At 39.6% G+C, this 21809-nt stretch overlaps 2 protein-coding genes across 3 annotated transcripts; both read right to left on the bottom strand.

The window, feature by feature from the left end:
- Positions 1-2981: 2981 nt before the first annotated feature.
- On the bottom strand, positions 2982-5199 carry LOC146459189 (uncharacterized). Of its 2 annotated transcripts, none has more exons than XM_085089763.1 (2): positions 4545-5199; positions 2982-3732 (listed from the first exon to the last, which is right to left on the bottom strand). In XM_085089763.1, the coding sequence occupies exons 1-2, from the start codon at positions 5030-5032 to the stop codon at positions 3246-3248; spliced, it is 975 nt and encodes a 324-aa protein (XP_084945889.1). In that variant the 5' UTR covers positions 5033-5199; the 3' UTR covers positions 2982-3245. The 2 variants fall into 2 exon arrangements, with proteins under 2 accessions (XP_084945889.1, XP_084945890.1); XM_085089764.1 differs by lacking the exon at positions 2982-3732 and adding an exon at positions 3739-3946 and having other exon boundaries at positions 4545-5183.
- A 1827-nt stretch (positions 5200-7026) lies between these two features.
- LOC146459188 (VWFA and cache domain-containing protein 1-like) lies at positions 7027-20856 on the bottom strand (the record flags this gene model as incomplete). The annotated part of the gene is made up of 15 exons (XM_085089762.1): positions 20574-20856; positions 18578-19168; positions 18000-18144; positions 17135-17448; positions 16060-16195; positions 15133-15406; positions 14401-14597; positions 13536-13616; positions 13115-13433; positions 12187-12390; positions 11578-11921; positions 10681-10828; positions 9962-10215; positions 8702-8859; positions 7027-7647 (listed from the first exon to the last, which is right to left on the bottom strand). Coding segments are annotated over exons 1-15 (3957 nt in total), but the record flags the coding sequence as incomplete, so codon positions are not given.
- Between the last annotated feature and the right edge of the window lie 953 nt (positions 20857-21809).

Below are 21809 nucleotides of genomic sequence, written 5' to 3'. Positions count from 1 at the left end.
TTGAAACTGCGCTTTCACATGCCCGACGTAGAAAATATCTTTGATTTAGAAAATTTTAAGTGCCGTGACTATTATCACTATCTTATAAAGCAAAAATACGAAAAACCAAATAAATGGGCTAAGTTGAGAGAGGAATTCGATCTAGAGGATAAGCAACTTTCGGAGGCATTTGTGATGCCACTGAGAGCCGCAAATGAACCTTATCTACGTTCCTTTCAATATAAAGTATTAAATTCAATTCTATACACAAATGAATTACTTTGTAAGATAGGCTATGCTTCTAACCCCAACTGCTCCTTCTGTCATCACACTATAGAGACGATATCTCATATTTTCTTTGATTGTTCTTTCTCGACCTCCTTTTGGAATGAAGTTTGTGACAAAATTTTAAATAAACTAAACAGTTGCGTAGGCCTCTCTTTAAAATCTTTAAAATATTGTGAGATTATTTTAGGGTTCTTAGAGGAGTAGCCTGCGAACGCAGACGTATTTCCGGCTGTCGCTTCACTCCGCCGTAAAATAACGTCTGCGAAAACGAGCCGAGAAAAAATTTCCGTGACGTCAAAGCTTTTGTCTTGTTCTTAGCCAATAAAATTCCCTGATAGAATTTGACACTCGCGTACCCGCGCGATGCAGAGTGAGAGACGCGGGAACCCGGCGATTTAGAACTGGCATTTGCTATGAGCTCGGGCGAAACACCCGTAAAAGATTTCTACGTCTGAGGTTTGTTTTCTATGCAAAGTAAAAGTTTCCAGTGAAGAGAAGATAAAAGTGTTTGGAAAAAGTTCTCTGGAAATTCACAAATTAATACTGCGTTCAACTGAAGTCGATCTGACTGCTTACGTTGGAAGCTTTGCCGCTGCAAATGTTATAATCGTCTGCTTCGCTACAAGAGGGCTTTGGACAAAGTAGCAGATTTCGAGAAGAAATCAAACAAGATTTTAAAAATGATGGCCCGTTCCGTGTAAAACGACTCGCTAACGAGCTAGGACAGACGCCAGAGGCGAAAAAGAGTCTGCTTTGAAGGTGCGAATGTAAATAATCGCTCGCAATTAAATGTCACGTTCGATCCGAGCTTTGGTGCTTCTTCTTTTGAAAGCTCTTATCCGCCTCCTGTTGTCACTTTTGGTGCTGTTAGCCCTATTGCCCCAGTAGCTTTGCTTTCATCACGTCGTTTTCTCGTTCCAAACGGCTTGCTTGAAAATGCTTCTGGAGGAGTAACATCGGGCTTCACTGACCGAGTGTTGACCTCCACGCCGAAGTGCACACAAAGATTTCAATAAACAAACATGATGCAGTTGATGATATATTCGTTTAACCCTTTAAACCCTACGATCAAGATTTGAATTCTCACTTGTTGCCCCCATTCATTTCCTACAGAAGAGGAGGGGAGAGGTTGTTTAAATATCCAGCAAATTCATCTTACAAGTGTGAACCATGTTTTACAAAGCATTCATGCTGATCACTCATAGGGCTTAAAGGGTTACAACAGGCTCTACGTGTGGTATAAAATGACAAAATAAATAATTGTAAGTTGAAACCCTTTCATAGAATGGTATGTCACAAGCAGTCAAGATGCAAATCTAGCTACACTGTATTTTAATGGTCTCTTGTAATCAACTAGTCTCCTTCAGAGCCGTTATTTAAGGTCGTCACGCAACGCTCCTCCAAATACGCGTTTTAAACGCTTTTAATACGCGTTAAAACTAGCGGGGAGGAGCGTTGCGTGACGACCCTAATAACGGCTGCGAAGGAGACTAGTAATCAACATGAGAACCCCTTAAATGCAATGCATAGGTGGTGAAAAATTGACATTGAATGTGATGGCTTTCTCAGAAATGTGCATATTTGTCAAGAACCACTCACAAAAGTTCTGATTAACATTTGGCAGGAATACACTTCAGGAAACAAGGTGGATTATTTCAAAACAACTAAAATTTAACAGTGGAAATTTAAAGAACAATAATCCAGTTTTCCTTTAACAAAGGAGATCTAAAAAGTTGTGGGAAAAATATCACTGGAAGAGTGTTAACACAAGAACATTGTTTACAAATTTGTTTCAGATAAATTATGGGAGTAATATATTACATGATGTAGCAAGATTCTCAGCAAATATACAAAACCTGTTTAATTAAAGGCATGTTTATAGCACAGTTATTGGATTGTTTCTATGGAAATAACACATGTCAGAAGTATCAAAAACTGTGTTCAGCCACATACGCTAAGCCAAAACCAATATTAAGTAACTGTAATCTCAACTACCAGCATGCAAATGTTCTTGTTAGAGTAATCTATTGTGTAGTTCCAGAAAATGTCCATACTCCCCCCACAGAAGGGATTGGAAATTCCGGAGGGGTGGGGGTTCTCAAAGGCCCAAATATGTAAGTAAATGTATGAAGCTTGACTGGAATTTCCAGAGAGGTGAGGGAGGGGGGGGGGGGGGGGGTCTAAGGAAAAATCCATCCCATGGGAAAGGTATGGATAATTTTTGGAACTACACATTCTATTGCAGCTGCAAATGAAAAAATGCTTTTAAATGTTGTGTGAAACCACATTTCAAACATTAACCAGGGGTCATACAGAACTTTTAATTTCAGAATATTTTCAGAATAACTTCAAGCATATTGCATTCTTTTCACACTTTTTAAGGGCTGTAAATGCAATAAGTGCCAAAAGCAATTGTTGCAACTAATTAAAAATTGGTTCATGCTTAGCGTGCGTATATCGAGTTATGGATGCACGCGGGAAAGTTTGGAGAGCACGAAAGAGGCGTAAGAGTTGCGGGAGGTGTAGCCGAGAGCAACTCTAGCTTCTTGAGTGCTCTCCAAACTTCCCAAGTGCATCCTTAACTCGATATATGCACAGCTAAAAGCATGAAGCAATTCTTTTATAACATAGTTAAAATAAAGTAAAGATTTGGAAAACAGGTTTTGTTTCCTGATTAATTACAAAATTCTCTGTAAAAAGAAGAAAAGTGAAAGTGATTTCTCAAATCGGTTTAATCTAAACGTTTCATTAAACTTTGAGAAGCTCTTATGAATATACATTTTTTATGGTGTTGTCTCTCAGTAAAACATTTTTCATAACATAGTGCACGCATGCTTCCCCTACATGCATCTGACTTGCACATGTCATCCAATAGACGCATGGCTGTGCGTATGTTGAGAAATGTACCATGATGACGCCAATAGAAATTAGATTAGGATGCACGCACGCTATGTTATAGAACGTGAATAGGTCCGTGATCACTCTGGAAGGATGCAAGGGTGTGGTCCTTGTTTGACTGTGGGGTGCAAAAGTGTAGCATTTCTAGCAATTAGCAACACAGCCTTTGGATCTCTTTCTTCTGAGCTATAGATTTTGTCCCCAAGGAGGGTCTTCAGTGTTGAGTACACAACGGCACATTGTTTGATAGTTTGCGTGTAAATGATGGTTCTGGTTGCTGCTGAGCCACAGTCCTTCAACTCATCGGCCATCCAGGAGAAATACTCTGCAAGGCTAGCATTTTTCCCCATGTATTGTACAACATAGGCTATGTTTTCTTTGTTTGGGTTTTCATGAACAATGTGGGAACCATCCATTAGCAGCACTTTAAATATTGCGCCCCTGGTATCCTTTGTGGCCGTGGCAGTAAATGCAATGAATGGGGTTCTTGGAAGAAGGGACCGGAACTCGTGCAAATGCGAAAACCAAACTCGAAAAGCTGCATGTTTGTTCATTTTTGACTTTCCCCTAGAATGGAAAATATACTTGTATAAACATGTAAGCTTAAACGAAATATTAGCCAGCTAGAACATTCAGTTTTTCCAGTGATCTCTCCCTTGTGTCTGTGGTAGCTGTCACTGTAAGGGCAACGAAAGGAACTTCCAAAAGCAGGGACCTGAACTCATTAAGTCTTGAAAACCACACTCTGAAGGCTGCATGTTTATTTGATTTTGATGTACCCCTACAAAAATATGAAAACCACATAAGTTGGACTCCTTTGGGTACTGGATGCAAATGAAGCACATTGTTGAACCATTGCTTGTGTATTTGGTCCAATATTGTTTCTATTATTTTTCGCCATCTGTGTCCGGTACACCAAGTAAGAGCCATTATATAGTTGTGTGTTGTAGACATTGGCATAAAAATAATAAACTGCAACAGGGTAGAGGCCAGGAATATATAAAGCATAAATACATTCGCATGACCCTTCCCATAAATCACGGTGAAAATAACAATTTCAACAAATAAACGAATGTACTGCATGCATCACCTTCTGAATTTAAAGGAGATGTCATGTTATCAAAATAATTTGCATGCACTCAACAACAATTTCATTTCATTGTCTGAAATTGACATAATATTAATTCAAAAAAAGTACGAGGAAAAACAACCACGTAAAGCTTGACCTAGATATACTTAAGAAGCGTGATTTCAGGTAAACAACAAAACAAAAGAAAATCTCGATCTGAGACATTCTGAAAGATGCTCATTTCACAATTGTTCATTTCGTTCCATTTGGAGGAGGCAATAAGTCAAGTAAAAGTCCCTGTATAACTTACCAATGGGATATTATATGAGCTTCATCAATAGCCACAGCTCGTACGGACTTCTTGTAACTGTCGCTTGAGACCATTTTACGCCACCTTTCATCGCCCAACCATGTTTCTGGCGATCCGTAAACAATAGAATACTGGCCATTTTCCACTGCTTTCCTCTGCGATTCAGTGATTATATCGCTCAGACAAATAGCACTTATTCCAAGCGAGGTTAATCGACTTACTTGGTCTTTCATTAGGCTAACTAATGGCGAAACTACGATTACTATATTTCTCTCACGTGCTGGCTCCAGCGAAGCAAACACTTCGGGTAATCCCTGAAATATCATTGACTTTCCAAATCCAGTAGGTAAATTCACGAAAACATCCTTATTATCCAGAACGATGCATCTTATGGCCTCTTCTTGTTGTTGATTGAGGTTCTGTATTCCAAATCTTTCACAAACTTTTCTGAACGCCAACTGCACACAAGACTCAACATCGTCCGCCATTTTTTTTACACGCGTACTCGTGTGCCTCACGCTAGACACGCGTGTTTAGTTCTGGACTTTTCTGAACCAAATTGTGATTGGTTCAAAAAGAATGACGTCATGGAAATCGTTTGTGGGCTCGTTTTCGCAGACGTTATTTTTCGGCGGAGTGAAGCGACAGCCGGAAATACGTCTGCGTTCGCAGGCTATTAGAGGAGGAGATGGATCTGCAAAACTGTATACTTATTTTAGGAAAAACGTATCTGTGGACTTGCCGGTGTAAAGAAACGAAACCATCTTTTAGCCACTTTAAGAGAATTTTATTAAATAAATATCAAACTGAAAGGCACATTTCTCTTAAATCGAATAAGACCAATTCGTTTAGGAAAAAATGGAGAATGTTTGAGGAAACGATTCTTTAAAGATCAAGTCCACAGTTATGTTAAAGTACGTATTATATGTAAACTGTAACTGTGTAACTGTGGAAATAACAGGAAAAAAAATGAAATGTAAGAAGTTGCCTGGCACTAATTGCGGTGTTGTAAAACTATTATTATTAACTATTGTTAGCTATTATTACTATTAACTATTATATATTTGTATTGTATGTATGGCAATGTAATGGATTGTATTGTCAATAAATAAATAAATAAAAAAAAAAGTCAAGAGAAAAAAAAAATTCTTAATTAAAAGTTAAACTAGGGAAATTTCTGCGGGAACACTAAAAACTCGTCGGCGATGTTCAAAACTGACATGTAAATCTCAAAACTCCGTTCAAATTTCAAGAATACCAGTCACGCGTGACGTGGATTGACTTAAAGGGTGCATTTCTTTGAGAAAATCTAAATCCGTATTTTTGATCCAAGATCACTCTAATCATGGTATATGAAAGGAACCGACGAATTCACTCTGGGTAAGAATTCGTCGCTTCTTTCGATATGCCATGATCCGAGTGATCTTGGAAAACTTTTAGCATAACAACCAAGCCTGTATTTGGCTAAATAGACTGATATTTTTCAGTAAATGTCCAAGCTTTCATAACTTAGCTGCACTTCTAATCCAAACGAAAGGTGATTTTATGTTCCACTCAGATTAAATAAAAGGACGCTTTAAAATATTACGTGGCAAAAATTCATGGAAAGATCAGTGAAAAGACAGGGTCGGGTCCAAAAATCGCGGTCTGTGTAAAACACAGGTTCCTGCATGGTGTCTTAGGGCCATTGGAATACACCGCCACACTTGAAGTTGGCTCGATGCTTAATTTAACGGCATTGTTCATTCCTTTTAATGTAAATTCAATCGTTTTGAATGTCAAAATACCTTTTTTCTTTTTTGTTTCAGGTAAAGGCAAAACTGAAAAAACTCGAAACGCTATTTACACAGAAAAAAAAAAAAACAGACCGAATATGCCTTCTCCTTTTCTTGGATCTCGCGTAAGCCACAATGTAGTTAAATTGATGCATTTTATCGTCTGCATAATTATACAATAAGATGCCTATCGAGTACGTTTCTTGAGAATGTCAACAATACATTCTGAAGAATGCCAAAAAATACTTATACCGTATATTTTAAACTTTGATTTGTCGAAGAATGGCAGCCCACAATTTTATTTCTGACAAATACGTCTTAGCACGCGCAGTCATTGCTTGTTACTACCGTCTATTGGGGTATGTCATCTGCCAATGTATTTTTTAAGATTTCAACACTAGTAATAGCGTCTTTCTACCGTAAGAATACAAACTGGTAGGAATCCGTGAGCGCGCAAATTACAACCTTGTTAGCTGTCTCTGGAACTCCCAGGATGCTTCACAACAATCTCGCGTGTGGCCATTTTACACGTATGCCGAGCTATAACAAACTTAAGGAATACATTTTACGTAAACAGGAGAGTCTTCAGGTGTAAAGCAATCATCAGGAGTCCTGAGTGTTGAAGAATCACTGCATGGCACGGTATACCCATCATCGTCTTTTCTTGCTTCGGGCAGTGGTGGTGGTACATTGATGTAAGTAATTGAAGTTGGTGGTGATGTGGGACTATTTACAAGATATGTCCTTTTCCCTTCCTTTCCAGGGAGTTCTGGTGGTTCTTCTTCAATGGATGGTGTAGTCGAAGGAGTACTGAGTGGTGCTGCGTCATGATGAACTGGGGGCTGTGGTGCGTGAAAGCCGGACATTTGCCCAAACTGTGACTGTGACTGCCCACTCTCAGATACTTTTCTTGGCTTGGGTAACGGTGGTTGTCCAACTTCATGGGGCAAGTATCGTCTAACAGGGGAATGAGGCACCTTACCGGGTGTTTGGGGCGGGGGTGTATGGTGTTCTTCTCTTCCATTGAAAGAACTCGGTAGACTAGGTTGTCGTGTAATGACATGTGTACGGCCATTAGATGACCTGCCTTCCTGTAAAGAATTACTTTGCGGCTTTTTGGGGCGAACACGGATCTCTTCATATGGCGATGGCCACTGACGTTCTAGCTCTTCAGGATCTTCATAATATTCCTCAGGAATGTACTCCACTGATCGTTCTGGAAGAGGGGCCGGCGGGCGATTGTTTGGATCGATTATTTGTTCCATGGAAACACTGTTGCCAGTCTTCGCGACGGAAGGAATTCTGTTGCTACGACAGCGTCTTGTTACCTTTGAAAACAGATTGAAACGAAGGTAAAGTTGGAAAGTCAGTTTCAGTAGTGAAAAAAGTCTAAAGAATACTGATAAAAACATTATTACTGTGAGACACGCGTTTCAAGTGATCTCGAATACTGAGATCATAATTTGCCCGCAGGAATTTAGCAAAATACGACTTGCTCGTAATTATTATAGATTTAATGAATGTCAGATATATTTCCACAAATACTGGCGCTCGTAATATAACCACTTCTCAAATACTCCTATCATGACGGAGATATTTGCCATAATCTAGTGGAAAATACTGAGTGATATAAATGTTCTTTTAGTGGTTTTAGTTACTTTTACTTCAATTTTGGCGATTTCCTGAAGTTTTGGGGAAGTCCAGGTTTCCAAAAAGGGCGGATCCAAGATGGCCACTGTTTGGAAATTATGACATAATTACCACTTTAGATGACGTCATCACTCTTGTTGCAGACCTCAAAAGGAAGGATAACTTGCGTACAATTTATACTCGAAGTGCCATTGTTGCCAATATTTTTTTTGGAGGGAGGGGGGGGGGGGGTGGAAGATAAAAACAATTCAATTAAAAAGTGTGGAGACTGGTCATCGATGTTTGTCTCTATCTTCTCTTTTAATGCGTGACACTCCAAAAACCGATTCACCTATTCATTGATGTAATTTTAGTGTCACCGTAAAATGATTTAGTAAACTCAAAGGGCCAGTTATTTAAACAGAGTCTAACTTAGGGCGCGGCTTAAGACAATCAGTAGGCCTCCAAATCTGTATAAAAGTTGTTTATTTTAAGTAGATAAATAGTTTTCTGGTCTGAGATGCAAGCTTTCTTGTTATCCGTCGGCAGTAGACAATGTTTAGACATGATTGTTGGCAAAATTGAAAATGGCTTAGAACGTGATTTTGTCAAACACCGTCTAAACTGCCTTTTAGTAACTGACCCAAAGACTTTAAGCACCCATGATCAAAGTAAAAACATTCTCTTTAACGGACTTTTCTTATTTTTTGACTGGCTCCAGTCAGATTCACAAAAAAATGAAAGTTTGCTCACCATAATAAAGGTGGCCACCATAGCAGCCACAAACACCATGCATCCGACTGTAAAACCTGCAGCAGCTCCAGCCGACAGTTGGCTGAACCAGCTTCTGTCTTTGAGAGGAGACTTTATATTTGGTTCGTTGGTAACACCGCAGTTTAACTGTTCTTTAGCTGTGAAGAAATGTAAACAACAAAGACACTGCACTGAGCCCTGTTCATCCAACAAACCAAAAAAAACCAAATATTTTTACTCCACAGATCAAAAACAGCATAGCTGATGTCATTGTGTCATGCTAAAAGAATTCTATCTAAAAGCTAAAAATGACATCTTGAAAATTTAACTATATGAGACTAACTTCAATTAAGTTAAAAAAACGCTGCCTACTAATAACGAGGTATTTTTTATTTTAATTTTCCTATCGGATCTCAGTAGCCCTCGCCAAGATTTGTTTTTTCCGCGTACTTATAAACCGCGCAAAATATCTCTGTTTTAGCTGCAGGTACCACCGTTTAAGAAATCCGACTTTCTCGGACCACTTCGAGATGCACAGAACGCATGCGCAGTAGCAAAAGAGGTGCCGTCATTTCCTTATCCTTATTACTCTGAATGTTTCAGAAAATGGGACCGCGATATTCTTGATCGATTTGTTAAGAATTCAGTTGTTGGCCGAGGCTCAAGGCAGCGCACATCTTTTGTGTAGGATTATAGCTAGAAACGATTCTGTGAACACGCCCTCAAGGGTGTGCCTACTCTGACAACCGTGTTATTCTCTGGCACTTTCCCCAATCGATAGGTCATCACGGTCTGGAGATAGTTCAGGTATCTATAGCCAGTTTTAGACGCTGCTACCGTCAGATCTTAAAATCATTCACTAATCTTTTTCAAGTCTTTAGTATGCCTGTCCGCTTCCCTGGGAATTTTGTCTATTATTTTATGGTGCACTCGTCATACTGCATTAAGCGACAGATTAACCCCTGATCTTTACTTACACCCTCTCAGCTAAGGCGATTCTTTTCGGTTTAAGTGCCTTTTACGACATGCCATGTTCTTCTTCCCTAAAATGTTTTTTATAGTATTTTATATGACCAGAAAACGTTTACGAGGTTTGATGGGTACGTATGGATGGTTATAGGTACCAGAAGGAATTTGTATCCTCCTGAACATCTTATACGGAGAGCGATCAAGGGGGTAGAATAGCAATCCTTAAAACCCTCGGCTTCCTGCTGGCACTTTTTTTAATTCGCTTTATTTAACCAGAACAAAACTAGGTACCTTCTTTTCCTCTAAAGCAGACTTGTGAGCTTGCGCAGTAAGGTTTCTTTAATGGCACGTCATCCTTATTATACTGACACCAGTAGCAACTGACAATTCCTTCACACGTCTGTGAGCTGTTTCTCTCGCTGCAGTGAGGATCAAAGCACTTTTCTAAGCCTAACATCCGGTTGTCGCAGATTTTCCCAGAGACTGGCGGGCTAGGACCGCTTGGAATTACTATTTGAGGTGCTGGAGGTGGACAGATTGGAAGACTGTACACAACAAAAGCAAACAAGGTAGCGTTAACTATCATATACAACTAAAGTCGACACCAACTCTCTACAAGGCGAATATTCTTGATATCAGATAGTATGATTGTACGAAAGACGTCCAGGTTGTAAAATTATGACAAAATCCGAAAAGATTCAGTTGCGGATCTAGACCGTCGGATAGGTGGGCGGCCCGCTCTCATCGTCAAACGAAATATCTCGGCGCTTCGGCCCTACAGACCTCGGTTTTGGTCTAAAATGATTAGCAGGAGGAGGGAGGGGTGGGTGCGTCCCCCGGTCACTCCCGTAGACCCCCTAGTGCAAATTGAACAATTGAGCTAAGGTTTGTTACCTTCACAGTGTTTTTCGATGTTCGTTTGTTTGTTGGCCAACACTCAAGATAGACAGAGAAATGTTGTAAATAAAATGTTGTAATAAAATTTTATCAAATAATTATTATGAACAAACCTGCTGTTCGGGAATTGACTGCGACAATAATTGAATCTCAGGGGAGAGGTGCAGGGACACTCACACTTGGGTGACAGATAGGAACACTGGCCATCGGAAGAACAGGAACACGACTCTACGGCACAAAATGAGTCTCGCACAGCGACTCCTGCAAAAATTGTTACAACAAATTTTCAGTTTCCAGAACGTTATGTTATCCTAAACTAGGCTTAAAAGGAAAGAAATAAATGTTGTACAGCTAGCTTTAAGTACACAAATGAGGGATAAGATAATTAAATCTGTAGCCAAATGTATGCTACTTAAAGTGCTTAAGTGAACTCATGAAATTCCTACTAAGCGTCATCCGTTCGTAAGGAAAGGGGAACTCGCAGGAGACAAAGAAAAACTATTAAATCTCGGCGGGAACCAAATCCACGACATCTGGATTTGATCGTCCGTTGCTCTACTAGCTGAGCTACGAGACCAGACGGAAGCAAATCGTAAATAATAATGGTGGTAACTGCAGCAATGTGATTGTGAACGATACAAATGAATGTTGTGCAGCTAGTACTAGGGACACAAATGATGGATCACACAATTAACTCTGCAGTGTACGTTAGAGTGCAGTTCAATGAGCACTTTATCATACACCGCAGATTTAATTCTTGATCTGGTCCATCATTAAGACTTAAAGGGAGTTAACAAAGAAGTAAGACGTGGAAATTCCTTTACATTCTTCAATCCAAGGAGAGAACGATTTGCAAGTGCAGACACGTGATCACCGCTGAACGCGTACAGCTAAGGTACCAACTGAAGCAAGAACTTAATTTCCCTTATTCGATATTGTTATAGTTATATGAAGACAAAACTATCGACCCTCCATGAAAAGTTGAAATTAACTTATAATAATTGACCAACCTATGTACGCATTAGTTCCAGTGATTTTACTCAGTTGATATTTGCTGCAGATGTCGCCGCTCTGTAGTACGTCGACATGACCACCGGGCAAATCAACTTCATAAAAACTCTGCTTTTGTATCTCTTTAAGGTTACGGCACTCTTTTCTTCTCAAATATCCTTTGCTTATCAGATGCTCAGCAATGTTCTTTTCTTTCTTAGTAATGTGCACATATTCCACATCAGCTGCTTTGGCTGAAGGCAGCAAAAAGTCTTCGTGCATTATAAGAAATCCTGCATTGTCCATTACAAAGCACGAATAGGTTTGTCTGTCTTTGCACCTTGGATACACTTTGGTGAGCAACCTGTTGAGAAAAGCAAACTTTTCTGATCATTCTTTCTCTTCAATGACTGTAGGGTAGGATCTGACCACGTTTAATCGGTGGTCTCGTTGTTAATGCAATGCTCACTCAATTGTCTTTGTAAAAACATAACGCCGTGAGACAAAAGCAGCTTAAGGTCCAGTCCTTGGTTTCTTTCTCTGTCTATTTGCTTCTTCATTGGAGCATTGTGAGAAGAATCTGCGAGTTAACCACTCATTCAACAATAGCAAAAAAAATTATTTTTTACCTATAAAAATACGTCAGAGGAAAATCAGCTCCCATGACTCCCAATACGTCATCATTTGTGTGGTGCTGGTGACTTGGTTCCCCGAGGTAAATCGATTTGGCAGCAGTTATCACCACTCCTGATCCATAGCCGTTAGGACCTTCAGCATCCAAATATGGAGTGGTAAGGACAACTAAGCCGCTATTAGCTATAGCAGTATAATACCTAAAAGAAGGCATTTTCACGTTAATACAATTATATGTCTTTGACACAACAGAGGAATAGTTATGGTCTAAAAGGCAGTCGAGGATCGCATGTTGTTGAATGTCTTCATTTTAACAAAAACACGGAATACTTGAAAGATATGTTTAGTTTGCGCTCCAGTCCTTATTCTTTAGGGGGCACTATAATTTCAGCTCTTCCCAAAAATCAACAACTACCGAAGGCTTTCACTCTCTTAGCTTTGTAGCAGCTACATGCTGGAGCACACTCACCAACAGTGAAAGAACCACCTTAGATCAAAATTACTTCCGTAAACAAATTCTGACCTAAACTGGCTAAAGTATTACTACACAAACATCTAATTAGAAAGATTTCTAACTTTTTGTCGTAAAAAAATTCTACTGTTCATTTATTATTAACGGTCTGCTCGAAGAAATTAGCAATAAGTGTTACCGCATAAATAAAATAAACGGGTAAATAAACGGCTTGTTATTATTATCGATGATGATGATGATGATGATCACTATCACTATTATCAGCAACAATCAGGAGCACATGATCACAAGTCATCACCACCTATTATCATCATCACCGTCATCATCATTATTAACGACAACATTAACCTCATAATCACCTTATCAATAACTCATAGCAAAAGCTTGTAAGTCTTTGCAACAGTAACCAAAAAGCAGAAAAGAGTACAACTTAGCAACTATGAGCTACTTACCAGGGCCTTTGTCTTGGATCATAACCCTTCTCTGATTCACTGCCTGGTGCTATTCTGAAAACCCCATTTGCCGTCCCAATGTATCTCCAAACCAAATATTGCGTGAACTCAGTTTTTTCACGCAACCACAGATCTTCTACTTTCCATGTGGCGATCACTGTGTCACGGATTCCCAGTTTCAATCCAGGATTTCTAACTTCCCCTTTCTGGTCATTCATGTAAGCATTAAACAGATCCACATCGGCCTTTGTCTCGTCCGTGCCTATGTATTTGTAGGGATCCTTGAAGGCTCCTGGCGCAAACGAAACTACCGTGGAATCTAAGAAAAAAATCACTTCAGTTAATGATTCACTGATGATAGGCCAAGCGTGCTTTGAAAAAGTACAGATGGACGTGTTCTTGTTCTTTCACATGGTCTCACCTTTTGTAGCTAAAAGTCCAAACTGAGAACATGGTTTCTTGGGAGGATCCAAGTCGATTCGATGGTATTTGAACTTGTAGCCTGGTGAAATAAAAGTTATGCAATTTGCAAGATAACAATTAACTGAATCCCAAGTTATGCCAATCCCAAGTTATCATCAACTTGTTTTAAACAGATTGTTATGATCCCCTTTAATGTTGGCTTCAGGTGCCGATTGCTTCTCAAAAATTCTTCTGGGGGAAGTACTCCTCGGAATTATGGTGAGGGTGGAGTGTGCGGCTTGGTTCTCCTAACTCTCACTCCATTTCAGCCCCAAAATGTAATTTTTTGGTGCCTTTTTCAGACCTGGCCTCTAACATTTTTACCCATTTTCAGACCTGGTTTCTAGAATCATACCCGTTTCTGGAAAATCAATACCCATTTTCAGACTTCAGACCATAATGGTTGAAATCTATACACTATTTTCGACCAAAACGGCTCATAAAGTCATACCCCTTGGTGCCACCATACCTAGATAGCTTTGACATTGGGGAGTTCTCCCAGGTCAAAATTCAACCCTATATCCTTATCGATGTCGTGAGAGGTGAAAACAGTTAATACCACCAACAGGACTGCTGGCAGTTGCCATTGGTAAAACACACATGCAGTGAATACGTCGGATTGCAAACAAATTAGTGGAGCTAGTTATGCTGACTTGTCATAGGAAAGGCTCCTTAGATCTGGATCGAAAATGTAACCCGGAACACCTTGAAGAGGCTAGCACAAAACCCAGTCAGGTGGAAGAGAGACGTTATTCATGGCGTGTGCTCCCTAGAAGAACTAAGGGTTGAACTGTTACTCCCACTCAGTTGCTAATAAGACTTACCTTCGGGGATTTGCATAGTGTTAAGCACATCTTTTGCGTGTGAAACTGGCACAACAACACCAAGGGAAAAATCAGTGCCCTCTAAATGAGTCCAAAAGTACGTTGAATTCACAGTTCGAACTCTCACTCCCTCCTTCTCTTTTCCACCTCTTGGCAAAAATCGCTTTGAAACAAATGTCTTGGATCCAGTTTGTCCACTGTGCAGGAAATAAAGAGAAAACAGTTCAGGTATAAAAAACTACTATTAAGCAATTACTTGTATAATATACACAATTGCCGATTGTTGTGGAATTTGAACGCCTTATTTTGTATGTCATTTTCCTTTGGTGGAGACATGAACCTGTTATAGGCGCCTCGGGAAGACAAGAGTCTATAACTGGAGAGCGAAGAGCAGTTCCATTTCTTAACGTTCTACGCGATGTTTAGGAGGAAGAACGGATAGCTCATTGATACTAAAAACTAAAACCCAAAGGATATGCCACTTTTCCCAATTATCGGAATATATAAATACAGAGTCATGACAGGAGAGTTAGATTTAACCAAAGGTTACGTCCACATTACGCAGCACATGAACACAAAACAGTTCACGGAACGATTTCCTTTGAATGGGCACACTTAAAGAAGCTAATCATTTTGCATGAAAAAACGTGGGAGGTAACTTCATAGACTGAGAGATAAGCTGCATTCGCAGTAAAAAGCCCGGTAAAATTAAAAAAAGACAAACATTCATACATTGTCATGGAATCAAACACATCGTTAAACTCGGGCTCAGACTCCAGGGCTCTTATGTCCAAATAAACAGGGTCCCCATATGCGCTTGTTGGAGCTGGTAGGAGAGGATGAACTATGGTCCTTCCTGATCTACTGGTCATAAAAGCGTAGGCACTATGTCCTTGATTAAACAAAGAAATGTCAGATGTAAGATCCTCCATGTTGATATCTGTCCCTGTGACACCAATGAACTCTCCTTTATAAAAACAAGGAAGGGTGATCGACACCAGCAATCCTGCAAATGCAAAAAAAAAAAAAAAAACGCGCACCAATCATTACTACACTCACCCGGATGATCCTTATTTTAGGTACTTACGACATGAATCCTGGGTTCAAACCACTGATTTACAACTAAATTTATGTCGATTAAACAAATGGTTGCATATATGGCTTAGTCATGGCAAGGCTCTGTATAGTATATCTTACTTTAATTTTCGTCAAGCACAGTGCATTCTAACGTAAAACATGTACACTTGTCACAACGTTGTGATTCTCTGTACAGGGGTATAGAAGGGTATACAACCATTGAGTGGAGGGAGTCGTGACAATGCTCCGGCTAGAAATGTTTTTACGGAAACCGGTGTTTGGTACATTAAAACTAATCTGGCTGTGAATTGCTAAACTGCTGAAAAATATCGAGAAACCCCTGTGGAGAGGGAAAGTTAGCTTGTAACAAAAATAAAGGATATTAGATGATAACACTTTTGGTATTTTTTCCGGCTAGCTAGGGAAGAAACACCTGCTTAAATTTTTATTGCAATAATATATGGAAATAATTTCCGCTAGATACACTGTTAGGGTACACAGAATGACATTGATTGATCCTGATCATATTACAAAGAGGTTAGATCACTGTTCACATTGTGTATTGTGGTTATAGTTCTGTACCTGTTCCAAACGCGTCAACATACGGGACAGAGATCACTGGTCGATCGAGTTGTTTCACGGATGCAAACAGGTTGTAGTACGTGGCCATTTTACTTCTAAGGCTTTTTATCTCTTGAACAAAAGTGAATATTCCTTTCTGAGAAGAGAAAATTATAACAATGACATATTTGATCGAGATACAAATCTCCTTTTCGTTTCCAGAGTCCGGGTTGCCTTTACAAGCGGAATGGGGAACGCACGCTACACGACTGAGAGTAAAGAAGTTGACTCGGGGATGAACGCGGGTTAGTACTGCAAGATGTATTTAACTACAGGACAAATCTGGTGATACACCTGGGGCAACCTAACCTGGAAATACTATGATATAGGCCTACCGGATTAGACCTGGAATAAATAGGTCTCTCAATCATTTCTCGAACGATATCAGAGCAGAAGTCTGGATTAGTCATGAACCGTTTGTCTCTTCTTCGGCATACTGTGAATCAAGTATCGACATCTTAGGCCCAAAAGGTGCCCCAATGAGCCACACACATGAAATCGTTCGCAACGTCCTCTATTATACTCCAATGAAGTGCGTTACAGTGCTATAGCTTTCTTTCCAACCCATTTATTTAATTTTATGGCGTACAAATGGCTCAAAAGTCAGAACTAAATTAACGATCATTGGCAAGTTCGAGTTAAAAAGGATGGTTAAAAGAGCCAACGCCGGATTTAAGGACCTCATTTGCTCTAAGAAAAAGTAGAAATCCCAGGAATCCAGGACCCTTCCCTAGTTTACGAGTGATGTTCTTTAGAAATAACAACATGATAAGTTTTTACATCAAGTGGAAGCTCAGAAAAAGATACGAGCTCCAGATGGGATTGGAACCTACGACCGCGTCCGTGATCTAGTCGGATGTTCTAACCACTGAGCTACTGGAAACTCTATGGTGAGCAAGGGTGAATTGTGGATCTTTGACTAGAACTGCATTACGCAGTCACACTAAGTGTCCATTTGATACAAAAACTTATCATGTTGCTATTTCTACAAAAGCTCTTTAGAATTGTCTTTATTACATTTAACTTACTTTCTTACCGTTATGTCCCCAACTGAGGTGTTTGCTGGAACATGATGTGCTGCAGTGTTTTGTTCGGCAATGTCTTGAAGAATTTTTTTAGTTTTCTGGTCAACACTACCAAATCCAAACGTCAGAATAACCACTGAATTATTCAGCTCAAAATTCATGTCTCTTATGGTCTGGAAAATGGGTCCTGGTTTCTCGCCGTCGGTGGGAGCTCCGTCAGTTAGAAATAATATAACTCGCTTTTTTGGTTCTCCAGCATCTTCAGAGGTGGATGCCTTAAGGAGATTAAAAGCCTTTTCAAAAGCCAGTCTGTACTGAGTCTTGCCTGAAAAACGAGAAAATAACACTGTATGTTTTGAAACAATTGAACAAAGCACATTTTTTAAAGTAAAAGATGTGTACGCTTTTTCATACTAGCTATCAAAATGCTACTCTTAACTCTTTAACCCCTCATATCAAAGAACAAATTCCTCTTTTTTGTATCCAAACGTTTCTTATAAGAGTACTGTGAAGAAGTTATTAAAATGTCAAGAAAATTCCTTTTGGGTGATCATATCCTTGTTTCTCATGATGTCAGGGGTTGACAAAGCATTCATATTACTGAAGGAGAAATTTAATGCTGGTCTCTGAGATTATGTGTTTCCGAAAATATTTGCCCGAGGGCGGTTAGTTCAGCATTAACCAACTGGACTTTTCAACGCTAATAAACTGGATTGAATTTTGAATTTGTTTTTCCTCTGGCATTTAACGTGGTCAGGAGCAGGCTCAGCTTTGACATGTAATTCCCTGCGGCTCAAATTCTTACTATATTGGGACGTTTTACCTTCCCCCTCCCACTGTTCCAGGAATGCAAGGATTATTTGTTATAAGACTTACCGTGGGGATTAAGTCCATTTACAAAGTTTTTCAAGCATCTGATATTGGCTGGTATTGCCAGAGCAAGCCGTTCACTGTAGCACGCACTTTTACCTCCATTCCGACCTGGTGTTGACACGTCAGAGTTAAAGGACACAATGCCAACCTAGAAAATATAAAGGGCAATCAGGAGGTGAGGGCAACGTAAGTAACACGAACCACGTAACAGCTCTATGAAAGTGTCAGTACATCTGAAGAAAGCCTAGCTGAGATGCAGTGAAGGCTTGGTGCGCATGATGTCCATAGTGCGGCGGTCGATAAATGCATTAACAAAAGCAAAATCTATAATCAATCAATCAATCTCCTCGAAGAACATGATATGATGAATACTCCGTTGGTCTGTTTGACTTTACCTCTTTGCAGTTGAAAAGATGGGGCTTTTTCATTTTCTTTCAGTGGGTAATAATGACTAGCCGGTTATTAAGGGAAAAACCAAACCAAAATTGCTCTCCGCGGTTTCCAATTCAGGAAAAACTGACTTGGCTCTCACGTTATATCAAGTATATTTCCCACTTTTATTTTACATTTTTGCCCCTTACCTGGTCCTTGGGATTCATTGTGTCCAACACGGTGTTTGCAGCTTCCCTGGCAATGTTTATTTTATTCTCACCAACCATGGACGCGCTTGTATCGATAACCAGCACCACATCCTTGGCTTCAGGAGTAGCGGTTTCCACGTAAAACGGTCTGTAGCGAGGATCGTATCTGGAGCACTCCTCCTTGTCATCATACACTGGGAAATTCGTCATGACGCCTTCCTCAGAACCAAAGTACTGCCACTTGATAAAAGGATATGTCTTCGATATTTGTTTCATTTCACTGAAAACACCTTCGTCTAAAAGAGTACGGCTTGGCGATGCACTTCCAGAAACCTTCAAACAAATGTTATCGAGATCCACTTTCGATCGGAACCTTACGTCGTATTTGAGTTTCGATTTATCAGCTTCACAACATTCTTTTGCCGGCCAATGTTGTCCTGCGCGTGCGTACGAAGCTTCAACTGCTCTCTTTAAGCGCTTTGCCACCTCAAACCTGGTTTTAAACTTGTCAGCAAGTTTTATCGCTAGTGATTGGGTGGCATCCTCTCCTTTAATTGTCTGCTTGTGGTACTGAAGGCCGTTCAAATATACCTGAAAGAGGAGAAGAAAATATATTGGTTTAATCTGCCAGGTAACACAAAAAAGCATAAATCCCGAAACTGGAGAGATTTTAACTTACAAATTTTAATTATTTCGATGTGTATCTTAAAGTGAGGAACAGCCCTGAAAGGTACTGCTTTAATTCATGCGAGATTAATAAGCAGCACACTGGTAACTAGTGAGTACCATCTTACACACCGCGCATCTCCCCACTCCTAACTCCTGACAAAGATGTGCCAATAATAAAGCAAACTATAGAAACCAAGAAAACGAAAAGATAGAGTACAAAATGGAATAAAGGAAAAGAAAATGAAGAACAGAACGTATTGTTCATAATGAAAGATGGTAAGCATGTTCCATTTGCTAAGTGTTTTCTACCGCTTAACGCAAAGCCAAACTTATAAAGATAAGTAAGCTTGAAAGTAACCTTCTTCGCAGCCGTTGCTTGGGCTCGTCACGCAACGTGCTTCCTCCCAAATCAACGTGACTGATGCAATCCTTCATTATTATCCCTTGCGTGACGATCTTAAACGAAAGTAGCTTGAAAGTTAATTTACACGTCCTGATTTCTCGGTCCGATTAGTAGGTCCAATCGGCTGATCTCTGTTGGTGTAGCGAGGGTAAGAATCGGCCTGGTTCGAAAAATCTGTAGCATTGCGACAGAGTTTTCAGAATCGGGCCGATTTTTTTCTTCCGCTATGTGAGTTTGTTTGTCAAATTGGGCAAAATCGGCCAATTAATAGGAAAGTGTAATATAACTTAGCCTTAAGGTCATCATTGTTATACTTTACTGAGAAAAAAAAAACCCCACTGTGTTTAGACAATAGCTATGGAAACTTTATGTAAACACGCATATGTTTATGATAACCCTCATACGTCGACTGCAAGTACGCTCAGTAGGGGTTGTGAAAGAGTTAAATTAAAGAAATATTGACGACATACGTTAAGTATGAATGTTTTTCGGTTCGTTTTGATCTCAAGTACACGTGCGAGGTCTTCAGTCTCACGCGCTGCTCAACACAAAACTGGGAAATAACCTTGACTCAGTTTATTTTTGAAGATGTCGTAAGACAAACAGCACCAAAGTTCAGTTATAATGCAAATTTGTACCATGATGGCTTTTCTGCTATGCATGCGTTTTTATGATTTTATGATATTAACTGATTGGTAGCGTAAGATGGGATATTATTAACTTTCGAGTCTGAACATTTAAACTCGAAACAAATTTCTAATTAATCTATGTCTATTACCTCAATCACAAACGTTTTTTGTCAAAAGATCTCAAATGTAGCTAGTAGTTACAAGTTTTTCTGCTAGTTTTAAGCGTTAAAGGTCTAGCACTTGTTTGCGAGACCTGCATATCGTAAAGAAAAAGGAAAAAGTGAACATTTCTAACCTGCATTTCGTCCGCACATAGAGCGTCTCTGGCAAATTTTCGGAGCTCATTTCCGATTAAAGTAGAATCCAAGAGGCTCGCATTTGTTTGGTACAGGGACAAAGCGAACAAGCAAAACGAAAACGCAATCAAATTCGTTTTCCCATGTCCATCTCGAAATTGCACAGCCATCGCCTCAGATCCTGTTCGATCGTTCGATCAATCGAACGTGCTTCGAGGAGGTCACTGTTGTTTACTGCCTTACATACGTCAGAAAACAAGTTTAAATGTCCGGTGAGGAAGTAAAACTACTGCGTGGAACTACTGGTAATTCGACCCTTTGTCATGATAATAATTTTGGCTTGAGGTACTTCAGGCGTTTACGCACGTTCTTTGATTCTTGAAATGATTGAGAATATTTGTGAGGGAAAATGTTGAGGGTAATTTTATTCAGTTTTTAATCCAAACTGAAGCTTTGCACCTTCAAAGAGCAACAAATGCATTAATCACTTATTTCGCTAACTTGGTTGGTATATGGTCAATCGATTTCAAGGACTGGCCAAATATTAAGCACACGCTAAGAGTGAGCTGCGCTTACTTCTGATGTTTTGACGTCGGCACGTGCGGTCAAGCGCGCCCAAGTCAGGATTGCGTTCAATATCCTGAACATCACGGCTGAGCGAATTGAGCATTTTTAGCGCCCGATCGGCGGTACTCCCTAACACACGCTGTATGTGTACAAGCGATAAGCACAAGTGTTAGAAAACTTACAACTGTTACTGAGGGAAAATACAGATTTCAACTGAGAAGGATCGCTCTTCATCGGCACAGTCTAGACATATGTGCACTAGCTTCAATGTCATCACTTGAATGCTCTTTAAATACAAATAAGCGAAGTTGACCACTGAATATGACAATTGTTTCTATTTTGACGTTAATACGTCTTGCCCTACACTCTCTGAAAGTGGTTTCAGTCGGTCGGTTTAAATAATTTTAATAAAGAAAACAATATTTAAATAAAAAAACAACAAAACTGGAACACAAAACAAAATGGACATTTCGACAAATCAAGGAATAAATAAGTTCAGGTCAGCCTCGCTTACATCGTTCCTTGATTGCTATATTGTATCGGGCCGCTTTTATTCAAAAAGGTGTTCGAACCAGTCGTTAACATATATTGACAGTGATTTAGATGTAAGAGTCACTTAAGATGTGAAAGCATTAAAAAACTTAAAAGAGGGAAATTAAATAAGAAAC

Source organism: Pavona decussata, unplaced genomic scaffold (assembly GCF_977016875.1).
Source record: "Pavona decussata unplaced genomic scaffold, jaPavDecu1.1 SCAFFOLD_223, whole genome shotgun sequence".
Taxonomy (NCBI): Eukaryota; Metazoa; Cnidaria; class Anthozoa; order Scleractinia; family Agariciidae; genus Pavona; species Pavona decussata.
Note: the sequence above shows the minus strand (reverse complement) of the source record. Positions and strands in the feature narration are given on the sequence as shown.

Coding starts and splice junctions, on each gene's coding strand:
- LOC146459189 (XM_085089763.1), bottom strand. CDS start 5,032: ATGGCGGACGATGTTGAGTCTTGTGTGCAGTTGGCGTTCAGAAAAGTT. Junction 3,733..4,544: donor GCTCATATAATATCCCATTG/GTAAGTTATACA, acceptor TTTCCATTCTAG/GGGAAAGTCAAAAATGAACA.